At 39.6% G+C, this 22,393-nt stretch overlaps 2 protein-coding genes across 2 annotated transcripts; one reads left to right on the forward strand and one right to left on the reverse strand.

Moving 5' to 3' along the window:
* The first annotated feature begins 1,925 nt into the window (after positions 1 to 1,925).
* usp14 (ubiquitin specific peptidase 14 (tRNA-guanine transglycosylase)) lies at positions 1,926 to 10,174 on the forward strand. The gene is made up of 16 exons (XM_034702942.1): positions 1,926 to 2,149; positions 3,018 to 3,163; positions 4,125 to 4,157; positions 4,282 to 4,386; positions 5,100 to 5,203; positions 5,371 to 5,429; positions 5,523 to 5,653; positions 5,757 to 5,837; positions 5,926 to 6,008; positions 6,154 to 6,268; positions 6,506 to 6,571; positions 6,684 to 6,776; positions 6,876 to 7,004; positions 7,840 to 7,900; positions 8,867 to 8,974; positions 9,105 to 10,174. The coding sequence occupies exons 1-16, from the start codon at positions 2,134 to 2,136 to the stop codon at positions 9,251 to 9,253; spliced, it is 1,479 nt and encodes a 492-aa protein (XP_034558833.1). The 5' UTR covers positions 1,926 to 2,133; the 3' UTR covers positions 9,254 to 10,174.
* A 518-nt stretch (positions 10,175 to 10,692) lies between these two features.
* Positions 10,693 to 16,842, reverse strand: thoc1 (THO complex 1). Its single transcript, XM_034703685.1, has 21 exons — positions 16,711 to 16,842; positions 16,401 to 16,474; positions 16,235 to 16,295; positions 16,084 to 16,153; positions 15,611 to 15,729; positions 15,449 to 15,497; positions 14,852 to 14,947; positions 14,684 to 14,766; positions 14,525 to 14,598; positions 14,323 to 14,431; positions 14,058 to 14,192; positions 13,094 to 13,194; positions 12,933 to 12,999; positions 12,710 to 12,760; positions 12,518 to 12,588; positions 12,286 to 12,381; positions 12,055 to 12,120; positions 11,878 to 11,961; positions 11,598 to 11,745; positions 11,400 to 11,484; positions 10,693 to 11,123 (listed from the first exon to the last, which is right to left on the reverse strand). The coding sequence occupies exons 1-21, from the start codon at positions 16,756 to 16,758 to the stop codon at positions 10,846 to 10,848; spliced, it is 1,965 nt and encodes a 654-aa protein (XP_034559576.1). The 5' UTR covers positions 16,759 to 16,842; the 3' UTR covers positions 10,693 to 10,845.
* Between the last annotated feature and the right edge of the window lie 5,551 nt (positions 16,843 to 22,393).

A 22,393-nucleotide genomic window follows, 5' to 3' on the forward strand; every position in this document is an offset into this window, starting at 1 on the left:
ATTTTATAAAACAAAATTACATTAGCAAAACACTTTTACCAAGGCCAAAACAAATTTCCATTTAAGAAAACAAATTTACAAAATCAAAAAAACACTTTTACAAGCGTTGAGACAATTTTACAAATGCCGGAACACTTTTACCATTCCTGAAACTAATTTACATTCATTTTTAATGGAAAGGGAATGTACCAAACACTGGAAGTGATCCGGTACCAAACAGAGTACTAGTACCAAACGTCACTCCGTTTGGTTTCTCCAAACTAAATGACCCTTCACTCCCAGAATTTGGTGCATTCCCTTTCTGTTAAAAATAAATGTAAATATGTTTCCAAAATGGTAAAAGTGTTCTGCCGTTTGTAAAATTGTTTCACCGCTTGTAAAAGTGTTTTTTGATTTTGTACATTTGTTTTCTTAAATGTAAATTTGTTTTGGCCTTGGCAAAAGTGTTTTGATTTTGTACATTTGTTTTCCAAAATGTAAATTTTTCTCCAACTTTGGAAAAAGTGTTTCATCTTTTGTGAATTTGTTTTGTCCTTCAGGGCCACCGTACAAATAGGACCGAGCTGCTATTTTGCCCTGTAAATATCCAACAGGCTAACCCCTCCATAACTAATACAGGAAATCAGAGGTTCAGGTGAGTTTTGTTCTAAAGTGGAAAAATATACCTACTCGTGATTCCTTGGACTGACCACACTTTAGTAACAACAACCCTCACTCTAATAAATACTGTCATCAATGTGGCGGAGTGATCTAGGCAAACATGATCTTGGTGTGTGCAGACCAGCCAACACTCCCGATTTAGGCGGGAGTCTACCGCTTTTAACTTGTTCTCCTGCTGTACTCCCGAATTGTTATTTCTCCCGACAATCTCCCTATTTCACGTTGATGTAAATCAAATGAGTGTCCCACAACTTATTTTTTAAGAAGTCCCCTACTTGAGCCTTATATTCAAACCCAAAAAATCATCCACCCCTCCTCTCCTTATAGATGGTTTGATCCAAAAGACGCTGTCTGAGATCGTTTCTGACAGCAGGTAAACACAGACGCACAGGTACTAAAGACAGGTATATCTGTGACACCGGTAGCCGAAGTGTTTATTGGACGAGTTGTTATGAGTTCAACAAACTTCTGCAGTGTTTAAAGATTGTATCCATCCCTCATCAAAGTGGGTTAGCTCTGTTCATGCTAGCTAACTTAAGTTGTAAAGTGCAACAACGCAGCATCCTCTTAAAAGTTCATCAGGAGAGTTAGAGCTGTGTGAATCTGATGACAGAGTGCTGACAGTGTCACTATCGCAATATCACAGGGGAAGTTATTAAATCACTAGACTCTACCTGATAACCTCAGGTGGAGATGTAGAGGAGATCTCTTCCTTCTTAAAATAAAGAGCAGGAAGCAGCAGAGGATGCAGAGGTTACTGCAGGTCAGATAACATTTAGCTGCAGGTATAAATATGGTAATAAATAAATATGGTTTAAAGGACCCAGATAAATGACTTTAAAAAGCACATAGAGATGTAGATTCATGTTACAGAGACTCCTTCATTGAAATAATACTATAATGGTATTAACATCAAAATATGGTGTCAACACAAACCCCTCTACCTGGAATATGTGTGTTACTCCTCACTGCAGTGGTTCACTCTACTCTCACTCTTCAACATGATTATGAATTTTGTCATATTTCTAAGACATGGATTTTTTTAATTGTGTATGTTTTCATTGCCATATTTTACTGCAAACCTTGAAAATAAGAGAAATTTAAAGTATTTGACTTACATATCCGTTTATTAATTGTATTACTCTGTAGTTTAGGGTTATAGACTGTGTTGCTGGGTATAGGCTGATTTTTACGATACTCCAGAAAATCTCCCTCTTTTTCACAGTCCAATGTTGGCAGGTATGGTCCTTAATGTGGCAGAATGATCTTGTTGTGATATCTGGGTGCAGTTCTTCATGAGGCAGCAGGATGTCGAGCTGATGTCAGAGCGCATCGATAAGTTCCCAGCGTGTTGTTGCTTCGTCATTCTGTTTGAATGAAGTTCAGACCGAGAACTAGCCAACTCTTCATTCGCGCCCCGGTGGACTGAATCAGGAAAAAACAAAGAGTTGAGGGATCAAAGGGTTGCCAAATATGCCGGTGTTTACAGGTATGCAACTATTTTATATCGCTCATCAATTGCCACCGAAAAAACTATAGCACAATAATCCATTACACGTGTTTAGTGTTGTAACGTAAATTCAAGTTAGCATGCTAGCTTAGCGAGCTTTAGCATGATATGCTCTTAGCATGCTAACGGTCTCATGCAGCCTGTCAACATTATCAGGCCACTGTTGTAAATATTAAAGGGATCAATATTTGAGACGGATGAAAACACGAAAGTGTTCCACTGTTTAATTAACTTACTGTTTATTGGTAGAGTTTATCTCTTGAGTTTGGTGAAGCCGGCTAACTAATGTGAAGGCTCTCAGCAGAAACAGCTACTTCCTCTGTTAGCTGCTCTAGCTAGGTGACAGTTCAGGATTCATGTAGTGTTAAAAAGGTTTGTTTTTCAGGAAAACATTATTTTCTTGTCTCTTTAAAGCATGTCCATGCTTTACTTTTAGTATAAGCACTATAGTAACAATTTCACATAATCGATTAGCATAGCTAGCCTTGTTTGTTACGTTAGCCAAATCATGATTGTACACTTCATATGCTCCATGTTGAATTTGATTGATATTAAAGGCAAACAAGGCGAATAAAAGGAGAATGTATCTCTGTAAAGTGCCACTGGTTTTAGTTTACTGTCTTTTAAGCAGTTAACTAATTGTATACTAGCTGTGTCTGTCTGTGCTGCTAGCTTGATAGTTAGCTGGGCTCTACCTGTCTGAATCCAAGGAGCTTTCTATTGTTGCTAACTAGATGCTGTGTCATACACTCTGGTCATATATGGCAGCAGTCTGGCAACATGTTGGTGGTAATGCTCATTTTTTTTTGGGACACCTGAAACTGAATTGTTCGTTTGTTTCTTTCAGTAAATGTGAAATGGGGCAAAGAGAAGTTTGATGCAGTCGAGCTGAACACTGAGGAGCCACCCATGGTGTTCAAGGCTCAACTCTTCGCCCTGACAGGAGTTCAGCCTGACAGACAGAAGGTCATGGTGAAGGGAGGCACTCTGAAGGTACTAATACAAACAAACACACAGCATCTAATTCTGACATGGATGTCAATAACAGTGCTGAGATGTTTCTTTTTGGCAACTAATTATATTAAACAACGTGAAACAACAGATCTTTAGACATATTAAAGCTGCTGTTGGTAGTCACAGAGTAAACATCTGTTCAGAGAGAGGGACTTCGAATGTCAACACTATCCCTCCCAACCATAATTCCTCTTAGCCCCCCAACACAGATCGGCGTGTGCAGCCATGATAGTGCCGGACTCATAACCAATCGGAGGACAAAGTAGGGGCCGCCCTGTAACCAATCAGGATAGTGGATTGGAGATTAGCTATGATTGGTCCATCATAACGGGGACGAGGGGAATAATAACATTGCTTGATACATTGGAAAGCACAGAGATTTCGCAATAGTCTTAAATTACTTCACTTACCGATGAGTACCGATGGGTATTATGACCTTTTCTCCAAACCCAGCCAAAAAAGATTAACGTTTTTACACCATTCCTACCAACAGCAGCTTTAACAACTGTTGTCTGTTCAAGGCAGCACCTGTTATGTCATTATACACACATTACACCCTTATTTAAAAACTATTAAAACACGCTAAAGAACAACAGCTTGGTATGAAACGACATGTGCCTTTATTACACCAAACAAATAATGTCATAGTGTACAAAACCACTTCATAAAATCAACATTTATCCACAGCTGAAAATAGTCATCAACCCATTAAAGACACTATTGGAGTAGTGTTTTTAACAACTACAGTGCCCAGCTATTTGGAAAATTAGAATTGCATCATTTTACATTTTCTTTCATTCCTTTTATATTTTCCTTTTCATTTTTTAAAGACAAGTGTTTTTAGTAGGATCACTTACATCATCGCCGAATGCAACTGGTTAACACTGACCCAATCTTTGTCCATTTTTAAGAAGCTAACACGTCTTGTCCTTTGTTCTAGGATGATGAGTGGGGCAACATCAAACTGAAAAATGTGAGTATTTACGCTGTGTTTGGTTTCCTTTTAAAAAACCTCTTGTAGTTCACAGAGTCATTGTACAAAATTGCATTCAGCAATAGAGTTTATTAAACTTATATGCATTTCTATTTTTCCATAGGGAATGACTCTGCTGATGGTGGGCTCAGCTGATGCCCTGCCTGAGGAACCTGCCGTCCGGCCAATGTTTGTAGAGGACATGACTGAGGAGCAGCTGGCCTCAGCGGTTAGTACGCCTGAAAAAAACCAGCACACCTAAAACAAATAGGCTTGTTGCTGTTTTCTGCTCTGACACGGCCAGTTAAACAGGTTTCCTCAGTTTGTATGTTGCCAATTGGAGAATATTATACACTTGATGTGCAGTTAATGCTCCTTTGGCAAGATCAGCTCCTGCAAATGAAAGGCTTTGTCGGGTCAGCTTTTGTTTGGATCTGAGAGAAAATTATCTTCAAGTTGTGGAGTTTGTGATGCATCAGGTGTTTGGTGCTTGGAAGATTTGATGAACAAAAAGCTGCTGAGTCACTCGATACTATGCTGCTGTTTTGTCTCTGGTGTCATCTCAGTCAGCAAATTGCCTGCACTTCATGGCAAAGAGCCCTGTTTTAACAAGGAAGGGAGATGACTTGATTTTCTGTGATGCTGCAAGCTCCTCTTTGAAATCCACCGAATATAATCATTTGAACAACAGACTCACTTCAGCTCCCTAGAACGAATGGAAGCTCTAAGATAAGATCAAATAATTATCAGCAGAACTGAAATAAAATATTTTATTAATTTAGAGTCTGTGCATGAATGTCATGTTTTCCAAATATTTTTCATAACCGCTGTGGTAGAGGAGTAATCCTTATCACTACAAATCAGCTTTGCATGATGAATATCATAATACTTAATGAAGCTGATGGCTGTAGATAAACTATCCTAATATGTTATCATTTTCAGATGGAGCTGCCATGTGGGCTGACAAACTTGGGCAACACCTGTTACATGAACGCCACAGTGCAGTGTCTGCGCTCTGTGCCTGAGCTCAAAACTGCACTCAGAAAGTGAGTGTGTGTCTGAGTATATTTTCAGTACTTTAAGACACCCTCGGCCTAAGTCAGCACTCCCTAAAGTCATCTTTTTATCACACATTTGATAACTACATTTTCTCTTTCTCTAATTTCTTCTGATGTTTATATGGCCTTGCTACAGCTCTCTCTTCTCCTTTCAGGTATTCAGGTGCTCTGAGATCATCCGGGGCAAATGCACCATCACAGTACATCACAGCAGGTATGAGGCAGAGTGGAAATCACAGCCAAAGATTCACTCATTAATTTAACTAGTGCACGTGGAATTAGTATGTATTTATCCTTGCATCCTCAGCCCTTCGTGACTTGTATGAGACCATGGAGAAGACCTCATCCAGCCTCCCGCCCATCATTCTGCTGCAGTTCCTCCACATGGCCTTTCCACAGTTTGCAGAGAAAGGAGACCAGGGACAGTACCTCCAGCAGGTAACTTATCATCACTGATACAGATTCAGACATGGGTTACAATCCTTAAAAGGCTGCTGTGTGAAATATGGAGACAAGGGATAATCTTTCCCTGCTCCCTAAGGATGCCAATGAGTGCTGGCTGCAGATGATGAGAGTACTCCAGCAGAAGTTGGAGCCTGTCGAGCCAGAGACTTCCATGGAGGTAAAACCTTATAATGCAAGTGGTGGTTTGTGCCGTTGTGTGATAAGTGAGCTCTGGATAAATTACATGTTGTGGTTTTACTCTACAGACCGACTCAGAGAGTGGAGCAGCCTCTGCCTCTTCAAAGAAGAACTTCATCGACCAGTATTTTGGGGTAGAATTTGAAACCTCGTATCCTCTCAGTGCATTCTATCGGCTGAATTTCTACATTGAATTGGTTTATTCTGTGTGGTGGGCTCTAAGTTCATACAGACATTGTTCATTGAGACTCAACTCATCATTCTGTGTAAGGCTTCTACTTAACTCTGCTGTTCAGCATGAAATGTACAGAGTCTGAGGAGGAAGAGCCAATTAAGGGCAAGGAGAGTCAACTCCAGCTCAGTTGCTTCATCAACCAAGAAGTCAAATACCTTGCAACAGGACTGAGGCTGGTATGTATCTTTTAAACATGGTTTAAACCAGGAGCATGTGTTTTCTTTGACTTGTGGAGGCAAGCACCTTTGTAAAGCTTTGATGTGTAAGCTATGCTAGGATGGTTTTATGTTTTTCTAGATCTTGTCTCCGTAAGAGAAGACAAAATAACAAATGCAAGACAGTCTGGCATAGTTTGTCTCTATTTAGCTTTTAGAGTAAAATAGTGATTTTGTTTTCCTCTTTTATCCCTCCAGAGACTGCAGGAAGAAATCACAAAAATGTCAACAACTTTGGAAAGAAATGCCCTGTATATAAAATCTGTAAGTCGTCTATTTTACCTTGTTCCCCTTCTACATCCAAATAACTTTTCTTGTATTTGCAACCTTGTGTATAAAATGCATTTACCCTCTGAACTGTCTGTTCACCCTCCAGTCAAAACTCAGCCGTCTGCCTGCCTACTTAACCGTTCAAATGGTTCGATTTTTCTACAAAGAGAAGGAGTCTGTCAACGCAAAAGTCCTCAAGGTTTGTTTGATCTACCCTCCATTTTTTATCAGCAGTCACTGCAACTTTGCATGGTTTACTTCCAAGTCTAAACTATTCTCTTCAAAAATGTTTTAAAAGGATGTCAAGTTCCCACTCATGCTGGATGTCTATGAGCTGTGCACCACAGAGATCCAGGAGAAAATGCTGGCAATCAGGTCAAAGTTCAAGGAGGTTGAGGACAAGAAGCTAGAGAAGCAGCAGCAAAAGGTAAGACTGATCCATGGCTTTATTATTGTTATTGCCGTAATACCAGAGACTGCATAAAAGGATGGACACGAATGTTTCCCAAAAGTGATGCCAAAACATTTCACTTCCCCCCTTCTGACTGACTGCAGTATAGGTCACAACCCCCTCCCTCATGTTGAGGGATGGGACATGGATTAAGCTTTATGAATGATTGAAAATGCTGTCTTAAACATAGTCTGGTTGATATTCTGATGTAAGTCCGAATGTTCATTTTTAGTGTAGTTTCAGTAATTTCTTTGATTCTAAAATTTGGGTGTAACACCATGATTGACAGCTCAGTTGACAAATCTGTCTCCTGAAGCAATGTGTGTGTGTGTGTGTGTGTGTGTGTGTGTGTGTGTGTGTGTGTGTGTGTGTGTGTGTGTGTGTGTGTGTGTGTGTGTGTGTGTGTGTGTGTGTGTGTGTGTGTGTGTGTGTGTGTGTGTGTGCGCGTGTGCACCAGCTGAGCAGATATGAAGAGTAGCATCAAGAAAGAAAGTAGCAAACACTGGCTGCAACTTTCCTGAGTGATTGTAACGAATCAATCAATCTTTATTCATATAGCACCATATAACAAGTGTTATCTAATTGTGTCCTTAAGTTCAATGTTATTGGATGCAATAGTGCAGCTCCTTACTGCGAATCTGACTCCACATGCTCAATATATCAGCACCCATGGCCCATAGTAATATTTGTATGATAGGAAGGGGTGGAACTGTGTCATCCATCTTTATATAAAATAATTGCTGAACACATTTTTTGCTGCAGCTACTGTTAACTTCTGTGTTGCATCAAACTATGTTTTCTTTTGCATCAGGTGGTGAAGAAGCCGGACGCAGCAAAAGAAGTGAAATATGAGCCTTTCTCATTCTCTGACGGTATGTTGAAACAAGACTTTTAAATCAAATGTTTATGTAAATGGAAGCATATATGTACCAAAATTAAAATGAAAAGGCAAATTTGAAAATTAAATAGCATTAACAGAAAGGCTTTTTAATTTTCTAAATATGTGCGCATTATTTGACTCTCAAATAAAATTTATATTCAATAATCATATTTGCATTTTAATTTTTCTTCTTCAACTATGCTAATTATGTTACACAATTAAAAAGAAAATGACATTTTTCTTTTTCATTTTCAAGAAAGTGCCCCTCCTAAATTAGTATCAAAAAGAAAATTTGAAAACTGAAATTCATTCACAGAAATGCTTTTTAATTTTCAGAATGAATACGCATTTTCTTTACTCAAAAATAAAAATAAAATCCGTCCTTTTATGTTTTAACTTTCATGTTCAAGCTTGCACATTTTGTAACACAATTGAAATGAAAACGGAAAGGACATAACTTTTTCTTTTTCAAATCTGCCCCGTCAATTCTGTATTCAAACCAACTCGAAAATGAATTTACAATGTGCACAGCACAAATTAAAAAGCATTTCTGTTAATGCTATTTAATTTTCAAATTTGTTTTTCATTCTAATTTTGGTACATATGTGCTTCCATATATGTAGTGACTAGAGCACAATGCAGATTATTTTTAAATACAGATAGTTTTAATGGGTCAGAATAAAAATATGTTTTTAAATTCTTTATTAGATGCTTAAGAATTAAAGAACTCAACTAAATGTAATCCTACCCATTGTGAAAAAAAATCATGAACAAAGAACAAAAGAACGTATTGGATTATCATTGAAAAGGAAGATAGATTTTGTATTCTTAGTGTTAAGCTCACGAAACGTCCAAATTAAATTTCAAAGGTTTTGTGTATTTGCATTCAGGTTTTGACTGACCTTTTGTTCATGATTGCCATTTCAGTGAATTCAAGTTGTATGTGTTTCCTCTGCAGACTTTGGTTCCAACAACAGCGGCTACTACGACCTGCAGGCTGTGCTGACACACCAAGGCCGCTCCAGCTCATCAGGTCACTACGTTGGATGGGTGAAGAGGAAAGAAGGTAACCACAGTCTTTCCAGCAGTGATAGCTATCAGTTGTAAATCATTAAATCTAACAGGAACTTGATGGTGGGTGCACACACATGTTCAGGAACTGATTGTTTACACTTTTTTTCCCCTGCCTGGCTCAGATGAGTGGGTCAAGTTTGATGATGACAAGGTGAGTGTGGTGTCTCCAGAGGATATCCTGCGACTGTCCGGAGGCGGAGACTGGCATATAGCGTACGTTCTACTGTACGGACCCCGGAGACTGGAAATACTTGAAGAGGAGGATCAGTAGCTGTGGAAGAATTTCCTAGAAGACAAAAACATCAAACACGTACAAATTGCCATTTCCAAGCACTGTCTGTATAGATGTGCAATAAAACTGGTGTCTTTAAAGATTTGATGACCTTAATTTTTTTTTGTTTTCTTTTTGTAACCAACACGGATGCTTGTAAAACAAATTCTGTCAAATGGTGTTAAATATTCTACCACAGTGGGCTTTAAAAATGGAGATATGACGGGAGGCAATCTCTGGACTGGATCCTCGAGAGAGGTTTTTAAGTCTAGCTCTGCAGTTTCATTAAATGTTTTATACACATTGTATATTTTTTAAAGCCTTTGATAAGGTGCTCATATCATTAAAGCAAAATATTTCTCTTTAGTCATTTAACCAACTTGTATAAAAAATGCCTAGCCAAGCTGTTGTCCTTGACATTCTGGCTTGTGTCCTCTCAGATGTATAACGGAGATTCTCACTCTACACTGTAAAGACTCGCCCTTATTCACCTGTTGGCCCTTTGGGAGGTTTGGGTTCAATCTCAGGTCTTTTCTTAAGTGCTTAGCTCACGTCATCTCCTGGAATTGTTCTCAAATGGGGTTTCTTTCTGCCAAATCTTCACTAATGCTTTTTGGGGGGGAAGTGTGCAGGGAACTCTTTCAGAATAGGTTGCACTTGTGGTGAACTGTGTGCAGTTAAATAAAGACTTGAGATTCAACTGTGATGATGGTTTACTCGACAAGCCTTGAGCAATGTTCTGCCGACACTGATTCAGACTTTTGACATCTGTAAGTTTAAAATGCTATGCTTCATTTTGTTTCTCCTCGCAGGTCTCCTGATCACCCTGCCACCATGTGTAAGATCTAACATCACCACTCTGTAATAAGTTATTGTCTGATTGCTTTTCATAGGTGGTGAAAATAAACTGTTATACCAAAATGTGAGCTTCATTGTGTGTGTTTAAAGCAAGCGGCAACCTCTGGTCTCAAACTATGAAGCCCATGCGGAAGTGTTTTAAACTGTAGTTCGAGAATCCGCTTGAGGCTGGCTGCAGAAACACCACATAGATACCAATTCAAGAAAGACAATCATTGCAGCATTAATAGACATGTTTACAGCCTGGTTCAAAAAACGGCTTGGCTCTACACAGCTAAATTCTCTATCGGCACACATTGTACGGGGGGTGAATTTATTTCTAACGCGACGGTTCAGAAGATGTTAAGATTACGAGTTTTTGCCCATAAGAACGTGACTGACTTGACTCCCGGATGGGAATACGTAGCCGTTGGCTAAGAGGCTCAAACTCTGCCCCTTTACGTCACACAATGCCTGGTTGAGTTCTGCATTTCAAATATGGCTGCCGCCGTCGTTTGGCTTCAAAACAGCGCACAGGAACAGATGGATGACGTCAAGGATACTATACAGTCTATGGTTTAAAGTAATTGATACAAAAGTGATTTATTAGAAAAAAAAAAACATTTATTGGATTTTCCACAGTGAAAAACTCGACATGCATCCTTTACTACATAGAAAAATCTTCCTGTCCAACTGGTTTTGGTATAAAAAGGATGCAACGATCTGATGGAGGTACTGATTACAAATGATGATCTCTAAGCCTCACTGAGGCTGTCTGCAAACTGGGAGAACCCTGCCGCATTAAGAGCTGAGACCAGGTTCTCCACTGTGGCTTGTGATCCCTCTCTTTCCTGCCAGGCCACCAGCAGCAGCTTGGCCTGCATGTCCACATCTTCGCTGTCTGTTTCAATCTCCCGCATCTCTGCCGCTTTCATCTCCAGATGAGAGGCCAGCGTCTTCCACTGAGAGCCCAGTTTGGCTGCTAAATCATCCATCTGATTGTTTGTCACCAGCTTGCTCTGTATGCTGGGACCTGGATGAAAGCAAAAAAACAGGGGGATAAAAATAGATTATTGATCTAAACATGAATGAGTGAATGAAAAGCAGACGGTAGAAACTAAAAGGTCCAGCTTGAGGAAAGATAAACCTGTGTTGCATCTATTTAAAGTTCAAGGAGCATGACAATAAATACTGTGTGCCAAGAGAGCAGCTTTAATCTAAGATCAAGGAATTAATACCAAAGTAGCCAAATAATGAATAGAACACTGAAGGAGAGGTGTCAGGTTTTATAGCAACTACTCATACTCACTGTCATTGCTGTCTTTGAGAAGATTGTCTCCGTTATCGTCGTCATCCTCTTCTCCTGTCTTGATCTCTTCGGAGGGGATATCCTTCTGCACGCATGTAATAACAGTCATGATATCAGTGTTTGCTTGCAGCTTTTGTGTCGACCATGTTCACTCTTTCTTACTGATGAAATGCTCAAGAAAAAAAACAAAACCCTCACCGGTAGTTCTTTGGCCAGCTTGCTAACCATGCTGTCCAGGTAGTCTGCCAGGCTTTTGAACTTTTGGTTCGTTGGTTGAAAGAAGTGCGGACTCCTCCGAGACAGTAGCCTCAGGGCTCGCCAGCCGTAGTTCGGATTACGGACAACTCTGTGTTTATTTGCAGGAAGAAACAGAGAGTCACACACGCACATATGGAGAAAGGTCGGTCTCAGAAGCCAGTAATGAATTTGGTTCCTACAAACAGAAGTTCTGGTAACAAATGTCTCCGTGCAAACTCACTTGTACTCGTCTTCCACCATGTTGACGGGGTCGGCCTGTTCAATGGCCTCCGTGAAGAATTCATCGAGCGATGGCATAAACTCCCTGAATCACACACATCAAATGTCAAAATCTCGAAATTCAGATTTATTTGAAAGGCTGAGTTTAATGGTATATGGGAGCTGATGAACCACTGACCTGCTGTCTGACTTGCAGGCCTCCATGTTGTCCTGGTTCAGATTCCACAGTCGAGTCAGCTCGTCACTAAGAAAACACAAAAGGAGCGAGACATTCAGAAGCAAACTCTGCAGGTTGGTGTTGTTGTTGTAGCTGCTAACTATCACAGGGTTAAAATCTATGATCTGATATCTAAAAATAAAAATCTCTGCATCACTCTGCTCGTCCTCCCTTCTGGATTAGATCACATACTTTCCCATGAAAATTTTTCGGTCTGGCCCTTTGCCAAGGAAGTCTTCTGGAGCTTGTCTCTTCCTGGTGGGTCTTTTAGGTTTGTCATCTACTGTCCTGTTAAAAAGGAAACAAGTGAGATTAGCTTTTACATCCTGGCCACATCTAACACACGGACACACAAGCACACACACACTGCATTCCTTAGTTATAAATAAACAGAAATAAATCAGATTTCATTGAGCATTTGTACCTTTCTTTCACAAAGCTTGAGCAGCCCTCATTTTTCCAGCCATTCCAGTTCTCCTCCGTGTCGAGGATGTGCTGTCAAGGATTCAGATTTCTAGTGTTACATGTCTACAGAGGGCTCCATCGACAGTTTTGGCAAATGTGTGTTTATATAAACAGATGACATTCTTTAACTTTGCATCAATGAGTGGCTTACCTCAACCATAGTCGCAAACTTGTCTCCATCAGGAGGGATCTCCTTCAGCAGCTACGACAGAAACCAAAGATATTAGCACAGCTGATATCAATGAGCTGACAGTAAGTACCACCTGTAGGTCTTTAATAATCCACACATTAACATCCAAACAGCTAAGATAATCAGAGGCATTGTTTTTCAACTTTTCTACATTTGATCAAACACAGTTTGACTTAGGACTGACCTGATACACAAGCTTAGTCGTCTCTTCAATCCAAGTAGTCTGGTCATCATTGAGAACACAGCTAGAGCTGTAGGAGGGTAAAGCATGAAACATATGAGCCTCCCAAAGATCTGCTGTCCGTCTTTTATTTTCTCCACATTCAGAGCCGAGTCACGCTTTACCTTTTGAACTTGACCTGACCCTTCAGGTACTGGAACAGGATGAGGTACTGCAGGAGAATGTGCCGCCTGAAGTTGCTGTCGCTGAGCTGCAGGTCCATCAGCTGGAGACGAAGAGGGAAGAAAAGAAAAGAAAGTACGGTTAGATTCAACCCATTTGTTGGCAGAAGAGTGATACTGGGGGTAGACATCAAAGAGCATATCTTCATTGACATGGAAGAGCGTTATATAGTCTTTTTAAAAATGAACCTCTTATTTTCTACAAAGTGGAATTTGATGCCTTATGAAGCCATAATCAGTCTCAATCAGGGCTGCAATATAAACGATTTCTTATTTAACTATCTTAAATTTGTCTTGGCTTTGAACATAACTTGTGTTACAGGAAGATAGTTCTCATTTGTAGTATAGAGAGCTTGCTGCAGTGTGTGCTAGAAAAGGAGAAAGGAAAAGAGATGAGAAGGGGGGGGGGGGGGGGGGGGGGGGGGGGGGAAGATGAAGTGTCCTGGGGGAAAGATTTTGAAGCTGAGTGACTTAAAATGTAAATTAGAGGAAAATCACCGAGCGTGGCGGGGTAACGTTGGACTCTTAGATTAAATATCACAGCTGGTGTCCAAAGTGCCTTCCCTAAAGACACTCACACATTATGATGTGCTCTTATGATAAGCAGGCTTCACTTTAGAAGTTTTGCAGGCAGCCATCTGTCATCTACTTTGCAGTGTTGAGGGTGAAATGCTCCCTGAGCTAAGAAGTTTAGAACACGATGGTGTACCACTGTGTTACGTTTCTGTCACTTTGCTGTTTGACAGGCACAAACCTCAGCAGGGCTATGACTCCCTCCTCAGCAACTCAGCAACAGGAAAACAATGTGATGTTTGCTCTCAGCATGAAAAGCACAGGTGATGACGCAACCAACTAAATACCGCCTCAAGTTACACAAAGTAACGCAAGCTTTGACGAGTTTCTTTACCTTCTCGCTTGTTAGAAACTTGGCAAAGTAGACGTGCTCTCCTCCAGATGCTCTCAGCTCCTCCAGTTTTCTCTTGGACGCCTGCATGTCATCCAGCTTGAAGCTTTTAAACACCGCCAAGGTCTCGTCTGAGTACTGGGCAGCATGAAGAGGAAATTCACAGTGAGTCACCACTTTTTAGCACCCACTTTGACATTTTGTTTTGACTCGAGGAATGGACAGAAAGCCCCAGCATGTTCTCTGCTGTTGTGGTTCGGTGCGTTACCTTCAGAAATGTCATCCAGGAGAATTTATCGTAACACTGCACAGGGTTTCTGAAGTAGTCCTGGAGAGTCCAGAACTTTCTGTACAAGTTGTAGTCGATTGGAATGGTGCTGAAAGTAGAATTTGATTTAGATTCGATAAACTTCAAAAAATACACTGTGGTCAAATTTGATTGTAGGTTGTGGAGCATGGCTTTTACTTACCATGGTGCAGGAGCATCTTCTTCTCCCATTTCTCCCTCCTCCACCTCCATACCATCTTCCTTTTCTTCTGTGTGCTACAAACATAGAGCCATCAAACACAATTAAACTCAAACTTACACATTAAATATAAAACTAATTAAGTCATCATCAACATTTTACCTTCTGTCCCAGAGTGCTTTCTTGTTCATTTTTGTTGAACACTGTTACGTTGTCCAGATTAAACTGGCTCTGTAGATTGAGACCTGAAATAAACACAAAGAGCATTAAGAGCTGCAATTGGACAGAAATTGTAGACTACTGGTTTTTTTTGTACCTCCAAAGACTTACCTGATTTTTCAGACAGAGGGAAGAGACGTGCCAGGAAGAGCTGAATGCGTCCACAGAATACAGTATTCTGAGACTTAGACAGCCTCCGTAAAAGATCTACATAGATTGAGAGATGTGTTACAAACAGCTGTGGAACTTTACCCTGGAACTAGGGACTTTACCCCTGAACTACATGCGTTTCGACCAGAGGAACCAGGGTCTAAATTTAGTTCAGGGATAGATAATCTCCCCCTTAAAAAAGCCCCTGCTTGGGGGGTAGTACTTTTCAAAGGTCCTGGGACTTTCGGTTGAACGTAACAGTGTTTGTGGAGTTGTTGAAACACAGAGGGAGTTCCTGGGAATGCATACGAGTTTGTTTTTTTTATTAAGATTTCAAAATATTATTTAATATAATTTTTTATCTCCATACATCATGGGCCTGATTTGCACAATCTACCTGGGCCTTCAGCCCGCAGTCGAAACACAGACAAAAATGGGGGCACAGGAACCTTTTAGTTCTGGGGAAAGTAGTTCTGGGGCCTAAAAGACCCTGGAACTCTTGGTCGAAATACACCTTTAAAAGCTTTGTTCAACAACAAAATGTAACGCTTTACTCACCATTACACATCCTCAACAAGTAGTTCTTCCCAGCAGTGTAAAAAGAGTTCTAAGTAAAAGGAGAATACAGATACAGTGATCAAATGATCTATTGTAAGCTAGTTTAGTACATGCTGCTAAAGTACACAACTGCTCTTTTTTGAGAGGGTGTGTTGTATGTACCGATTTCCAGGTAGAAACATTCTCCTCAACAAAGGTGAATATTTTGTCACACTGATCAAGAGGCAGGCAGTCCAGTACGTCTCCCAGGAGAACGAAAGGGGTTGTAGCAGAACAGATACCTACATGAAGAGAGTGAAACATGATATGAAAGGCTTTCAGAACGACATTATGACAATAACAGCAGGGTTCAGATAAAAGGGCTCAATGATAAACGTGCAGAGGTTTAATTTAGCTAAACCCTTGTGCCACATTTAACTAACAGTGAATGAAGTACACTGAAACAAGGATGGAGTATACAGTATAAGCACCAGTTGACAACATTTTTTATGAACAGTGACAAACTCAAAGTATGATTGTAGAATTGCAAGATTCCAGTAAAACTAGAATGTATGAGAGACAAAATGAAGACAATGTGGTAAATTATATTATTTGAGTAAGTATATGTATGTGAAATTTCACATAGAACAACATACCTTCTGTTACTGCATCAATACTCAGATAGATGAGAGATAAGTAGTCATCACAGCTGGCTTTCTGCTCCACCTGTATTAAAAGAACACCAATGTGAGGGATTAATAGAAGCCTGGTTGATATACTGAGGTGTGTGGCTGCTAATAAACTTACAATCTGGTCACCGAGAACACCTCGTAGAGCCTGGTCCAGTGTGGTCTTCTTCTCAGTCTCGCTGTAACACAACCGGAGAAGTAAACATCACGCGGGTGGTGTTTTGGTAAAACAACATAACTCGTGTGTTTAATAGTAATGCAGAGACAATAACAGCATCACTTACTTTCCAGAGATCTGGTTGAAAACGTTTACTAATTGTTTGCCGGTTTTCCCAGACAGGGCATTTCTAGCAGATGTCTGTGTGTGTGTGTGAAAAAAAGAAAGAAAGAAAGAACAAAAGAAAGAAAGAAAGGTTTACAAAGGATAAAGTTAAAGACAGCGTTTTTGTTAGCTTAGCTAGCAACTGCTACTCCATTTAGAACAATTGAAGAGCAAACACAACCACAGAAACGCCTGATGGTAACTATGATTATAAATACGACAGACGTTGTATGAAAAAACGGTTATAAATCATGAAGGGAAACATTTATTACCGTAAATTTGTCTTTAGCGTCAAGAAAATCAAATAAGGTCGGCGACATCTTTAGCCCGTTGTAACAGGAAGTGACGTAAAGCGCTTCCGGTGTAGATGGCGTTGAGAGCACATTGACTGTAAATCGTATATAAATGTTTATACTTTATTTTATTGTTTATATAATTGTTTGAGCACCGGTCTGTAGTGTTTGTAAGTGTATCATCATAAAATGTTCCATTGAACAAATAAATTAAATTAAATTAAATTAAATTAAATTAAATTAAATTAAATTGAAATAAAATAAAATAAAATAAAATAAAATAAAATAAAATAAAAATAATTAAATTAACTTGTATACTTTATTATTGTTTATATAATGGTTTGAGCACAGGTCTGTAGTGTTTGTAAGTGTATCATAAAATGCTCTATAAAACAAATAAATACAATTAAATAAATAAATAAAATTAAATAAATCTGTATACAGTCTATCAATTTGGGGAGGGTGTAGGTGTGCATGTATGTAGGTGTACATCAGTTGTTATTCATCCTTTCTTATATGATGAAAATCCCTTACGTATGAATTGCGTAATATTTTCATATTTTGATGAGCTCAGTTCCAGTCAGTGTATCAGAAGTTATTTAAGCAGATAAGTTAGTATTGTGTATTAAAGCACCTAAAAATACCGTAAATATAATTAAAAAAATAAATCGCCACAAAATTTCCTCGTCAAATCAAACGTTTTTTTGTCAAAGTCACAAGTCATAAATTACATCAAACACAGATTTCGATTTTGCTTCGCAAACAAATCCAAGCAATGATTTCCAAATGACTAATTTATATTAAATTCTTGCACTTTACGGTAAAGCCAGAATTTGTTCAGAAGGATGACCACTTATTATTTGAATCCATCTATCAGCAATACAAATAATTTGAAGTGTTCTCAGAAATCAAATCACAATGGAACACAGGAGAGTAGTCTGTACTTTGTAGTTTCTTTCGTGTACAGTTTGAAGTCTTATAAAATCCTAATATTGAAAAGCTTTCCAGATCAACAGGAGGAAAATATTGAGTGACATACTCAAAAAGCTATGTAAAAAGTGATCATGTATTTGTTAACAGACCAGATACTACTTAGCTTGAGGAAGATAACATAACACTCAAAGTAGTTTCTCTCTGAGTGTTAATGGGACGTCTACTTTGCTAACTTTTATTTTTGATGTCACTCTATTAGGAGCAGGCTTAGACCCAGTTCAGACCAGAGGGTGGCAGTGTTGTACACTCATTTTCTCTTCCATTAAAGCTATTAGAACATACACAGCCCTGTTTACACACATTCATATAGGTTGACGCAGGATGAGTGGGTGTATGTGTACAAGTGTGGAAGTCCTGTACCAATGGCAGGATAAGCCTGAAATCCACCCTTTCCTCATGATAACCTCTACAGCATTTTACACAACATGTACATACAACCAGTGAATAGCTGCTGACTTCAAAACAAGAAAGAAGCTTTTTTGACTCATTATTTGTTGATGCTGTACATGACCTAATAGTCATTGGAGTTTCTGTTAGGGACAGGACTTAAGTCAAATTTGACTTTCAGTATTTGTCAAATGGCTTCACAGAGGTCGGAACGGTCACATGTGGGTTTTTTAAGTGCGTTCGTGTGTGTGTGTGTGTGTGTGTGTGTGTGTGTGTGTGCGTGCGCGTGCGTGTGTGTGTGTGTGCGTGTGTGGTGCGTGTGTGTGTGTGTGGTGCGTGTGTGTGTGTGTGTGTGTGTGTGTGATGGGCACACACTTTGAATTTCAAGCATTGAGCTGCAGGGCTTGATTTCTTTGATAAACTGACTTTCAACACTGCCACAGAACACAGCTGAACAACTGAGGCATTACATTGTGACTTTAGTCATTAAAGGAACAATCTGTGATTTAAAAAAAAAAAAAGATAATTCAAGATGTAGTGATGTACAAAATTGAGTTAATTATCATTTTGTCAGTTTAATTGCACACAGTATCATCAGGTTATTTGAACTCCTAAAAGTTAAATGATGTAACCGAACTTAAACAATGCCAAAAAATACATTGGAAAAACATCTGTGCTTTAAAACATGTTGTCATAAATTTACAAGCCAGTCCCTTGTTTTTGATTTTGGTGGCAAAGTCATTGTTCTGTTATCATCGGAATCACGCTCACTGCCTTCGACTTTAATGGAGCCGATGTGAACACTGTGGCCTGTTTTGATCCATGTTTACCACATAGTTTCATCGGTCAGGACCTCTGAAGTTGTTCCTAGTGGTGGAAATATCCACCTTCTGCATTCTTTGACAAGTGTTTACAGCCCTGCAGTTACGAAGGCAGTTAACTGATCGTAAAGATTTTCTGCTGATGATTGTAGAAAAACAATAAAGTTGTGAAAATGTGGGCCAGTAGTGTCAACTTGAAAGGGCTGAGAGGTGAATTTCATGACATCTGCCTGGTTGCAGCGGTCGTAAAAAGAGGAAGTAAGAACTGTTTTACCCTACAGTTTTGATTGGCACCTTGTTGCTCATATGTGGAGTTTGTTAGACAGTTGGCCAGATATCTAGCTGTGCTCCACCCCCCGAAACCCCCCACAGCCTCTTTGTCTGACACAGCGTTTATTGAATCTTTGCCAAAAACTGATGAAAAACAGAGAGGGAGTGAGCATGGTGCGGAGGTTGTAGATAAGAGCCCTGCATCAGTCAGAGTGTGGAGACAGGGTGAAGAAAGCTAAATGGGGGGGGGGGGGGGGGGGGGGGGGGGGTAAGGTTAATGTTAAATGTTAAAGGCAGATAGTCCTCAAATGAGAGACGCCACTACACGTCAGTTCTGATGCTATATGTCCCTTTGGATGTAGGTATTAATATATATTTTCGTTTTTGACCAATGCCCCCTTTAATAAATCCAACAATGTGTTACTCACTCTCTTCATTTCTTGCTTAAAAAGGTTAACTTTAGCTTACAGCAAATATTACTCAAACAAATAGTGCTTCTGTTGGGGACTATTTTCTTTGATTCACATTTGATTCATTCTAAAGTATTTACAGGAGCAGGTTGGATGGCGATTAGTTGATTTTGTTAAAAAATTAGGAACTGCTTTGGTTCATCAAAATCTTTTCTGAATCAAATGTATTGATGTTTTTAAGAGTTGGATGAGTTTACTGTTCCAAAGACCTCTGCAAAAATATGTTTTCACCTGTTTTGCTGTTACTATTCATTGGTTTGTGTTGGATAAAAATGAACCTTCTGTTTTATTGTGTCCAACATTTCTCCCAACACCTGAATGAAATATTCTCACTTAGGTCTATTATTTGCAGAAAAGGACAACTGGTTAAGATAACAAAAAGATGCAGTTCTTTACAGACCGCAACATGATCCTGTTCTCTAGCAATCAACACAATATTTTAACATAGTTAAAGTTCAGAAATCAGTTCTCAGTGGAATGAAACAGATTTTCAATTACACCTTGGTGTGCCCTCTACCAGTCTTTTACATTGTGTTGGGTTATGTTGTGCTGCTCTTGACATAAAAATTCAAGCAGTCGGTGATCACCAAATAACTAACTCACCAGATAGAATATTGTTTGCACAAAGAGATGCTGATTTGGAGTGATCTCTTCGGGTGTTTGTATATCTGTGAATGTATAGGGATAGATATGATGTCAACGAGACCACGTCCATATTTTCTAATGTATTATTTCACACTGCATTCAAGCTTGTACATAATGCTGTGTTTCCCATATGTTGGTGTCTGAAGAGTAAATTTGAAGCCAATCAATGGTGGTTACCATATTGGAAATGCAACAACCTACCAGAACGTGAACCTTTGGTTAACCTAAAGGTGGAGCTGAGGCCCGTTTTTAGCCTCCTGACTAGCAGCTACAATGCCTCAATCACCTGTGAGTCAAATCAGCAATGTCTCTAATCATACAAACCTATGCATAACTCTTAGGCTTATCTAAATAAAAAAAGATGAGTTATGTAAAATGATCTCCTGTACAGCGTGCAAAAATAAAGACATTCAGTTTTCGGACAAAAACGCTTTTTTGTATGGGACTGAACATTTCGCATTTCAACATGGATGTTGAAGGGGTTTCCTTGGCTTGGGAAGCCAGCCCCAATTGGATACTTGAGGAACTGCAGCTTTTAGCTCTTGCGCTTTTCTCAACACTGGAGGCTGCTGCTTGTATCGACCTGTTATTCAAGCCTATCATTTTTCCGTAGTGTGAGCTGTCAAACTTGAAACATCCAAACTACACACATGAACAAATCCACAGTTTCATCTCTCTCTCTGTTGCTTAAATTAGCTACAAGTTAAGACAAAATACAGTTGTTTAATTCTGAGAAGCTGTTGAGGGTGTCCAGGTTGTTTGCTAGATCTATAGTCCACAATGCTGGTTTTATGGTTTACTGTAAATATTGAGTTTAGTTTCAAACTAGTCGGGCCTTCTTTCCCAGTAGTTTATTATGTCTGGGTAAATAAAACGAGAGGTTCACAGAACACTTTCTCATGCCAAGGCCAGGGAATATCCAAGCTCAACATGGGAGCCAAATCATTTGATGAAGGACAGTTGCAGACAAACTGACTGAGGGGCAACAAAAAGAGCATTGTTCATGTTGTTGAGGAAAAACTTCAAAACAAGAGGCTAAACACAATGCCCTGACCTCGGAGGTTATGCACACAAAGGAAAGAGATTTTTAGATTGGCCGCCGTCACATGACCGGCCCGAAATTCCACCATAAAAAAGCATGTGAAGAAGTGTCATGTCATATAAGGGAGATAAAGCCATCAACAGCACTCTCCTCCATTGATGAATCCAGAGACAAAGTAGGTTTATGAGGCTGCAAACAGACAGAGCTGTGGGGACATACACCAGAGCAATATTCCTCCCTAATGGGTGAAAAATTAATGATAATATGATCTCTATACTGAATATAGATCAGTGTTTTGTTCTGATGTAGCCAGAGCAACTTAATAGGACATGCAAAGATTAATGCAGGAACTTAAAGTCTCTTTCCTCTGCACAAACTTGTTGCATTAAGTTTGTGTTTTGTATCAGTGATTTTCCAACTCCTTGCAGATCTGTGGGGTGATAAGTAGAGCGTGGACGTGTCAATAAAACAAAATGTACACCTACACTCTCTCCCAGGACATTGTAAAATTATAAATTGGGACAGAGACATTTCGTTAATGATCATCTCACACAGAGCAGAATAATGGGACCGCTCCACGAGGGGATGTGCAACCAACCAGAGCGCTTACCCTGCCCCTGATTGGTTCTTAAGCCAACAATCACTCACATCTACTTAAAGACCTTGGCTGCTCTGCCCTCAGACCACGGGGTGTCTGTTGAGAAATGCTGGGTTGTGAGAGTTTAAAGTCACTCAATGGTTATTCAATGATTAGCCCAGTGTATGTGTGTGTGTGTGTATCATCAAATACCCATAAGCCATAAAACGGGATGTGAGAGGGGGCAGTGTGCGTAGATGGAGAAAGGACATTCTTGTGACACAGCCAAACAGGAAATCTCCGTGATGGCTACATCTTGTCTCATCGTGCTTTTTCTTATGAAATGCTTTTATGTGCAATTACCTGATCCACATCCTTGTGTTGTTGCACTACAGAGAGATTTTGGGACTGTCGCCAAACACCTCCAATAAAATTATACTGTACTGTGAAGTGATGC

The sequence above is a fragment of the Notolabrus celidotus genome, chromosome 15 (genome assembly GCF_009762535.1).
Source record: "Notolabrus celidotus isolate fNotCel1 chromosome 15, fNotCel1.pri, whole genome shotgun sequence".
Taxonomy (NCBI): domain Eukaryota; kingdom Metazoa; phylum Chordata; class Actinopteri; order Labriformes; family Labridae; genus Notolabrus; species Notolabrus celidotus.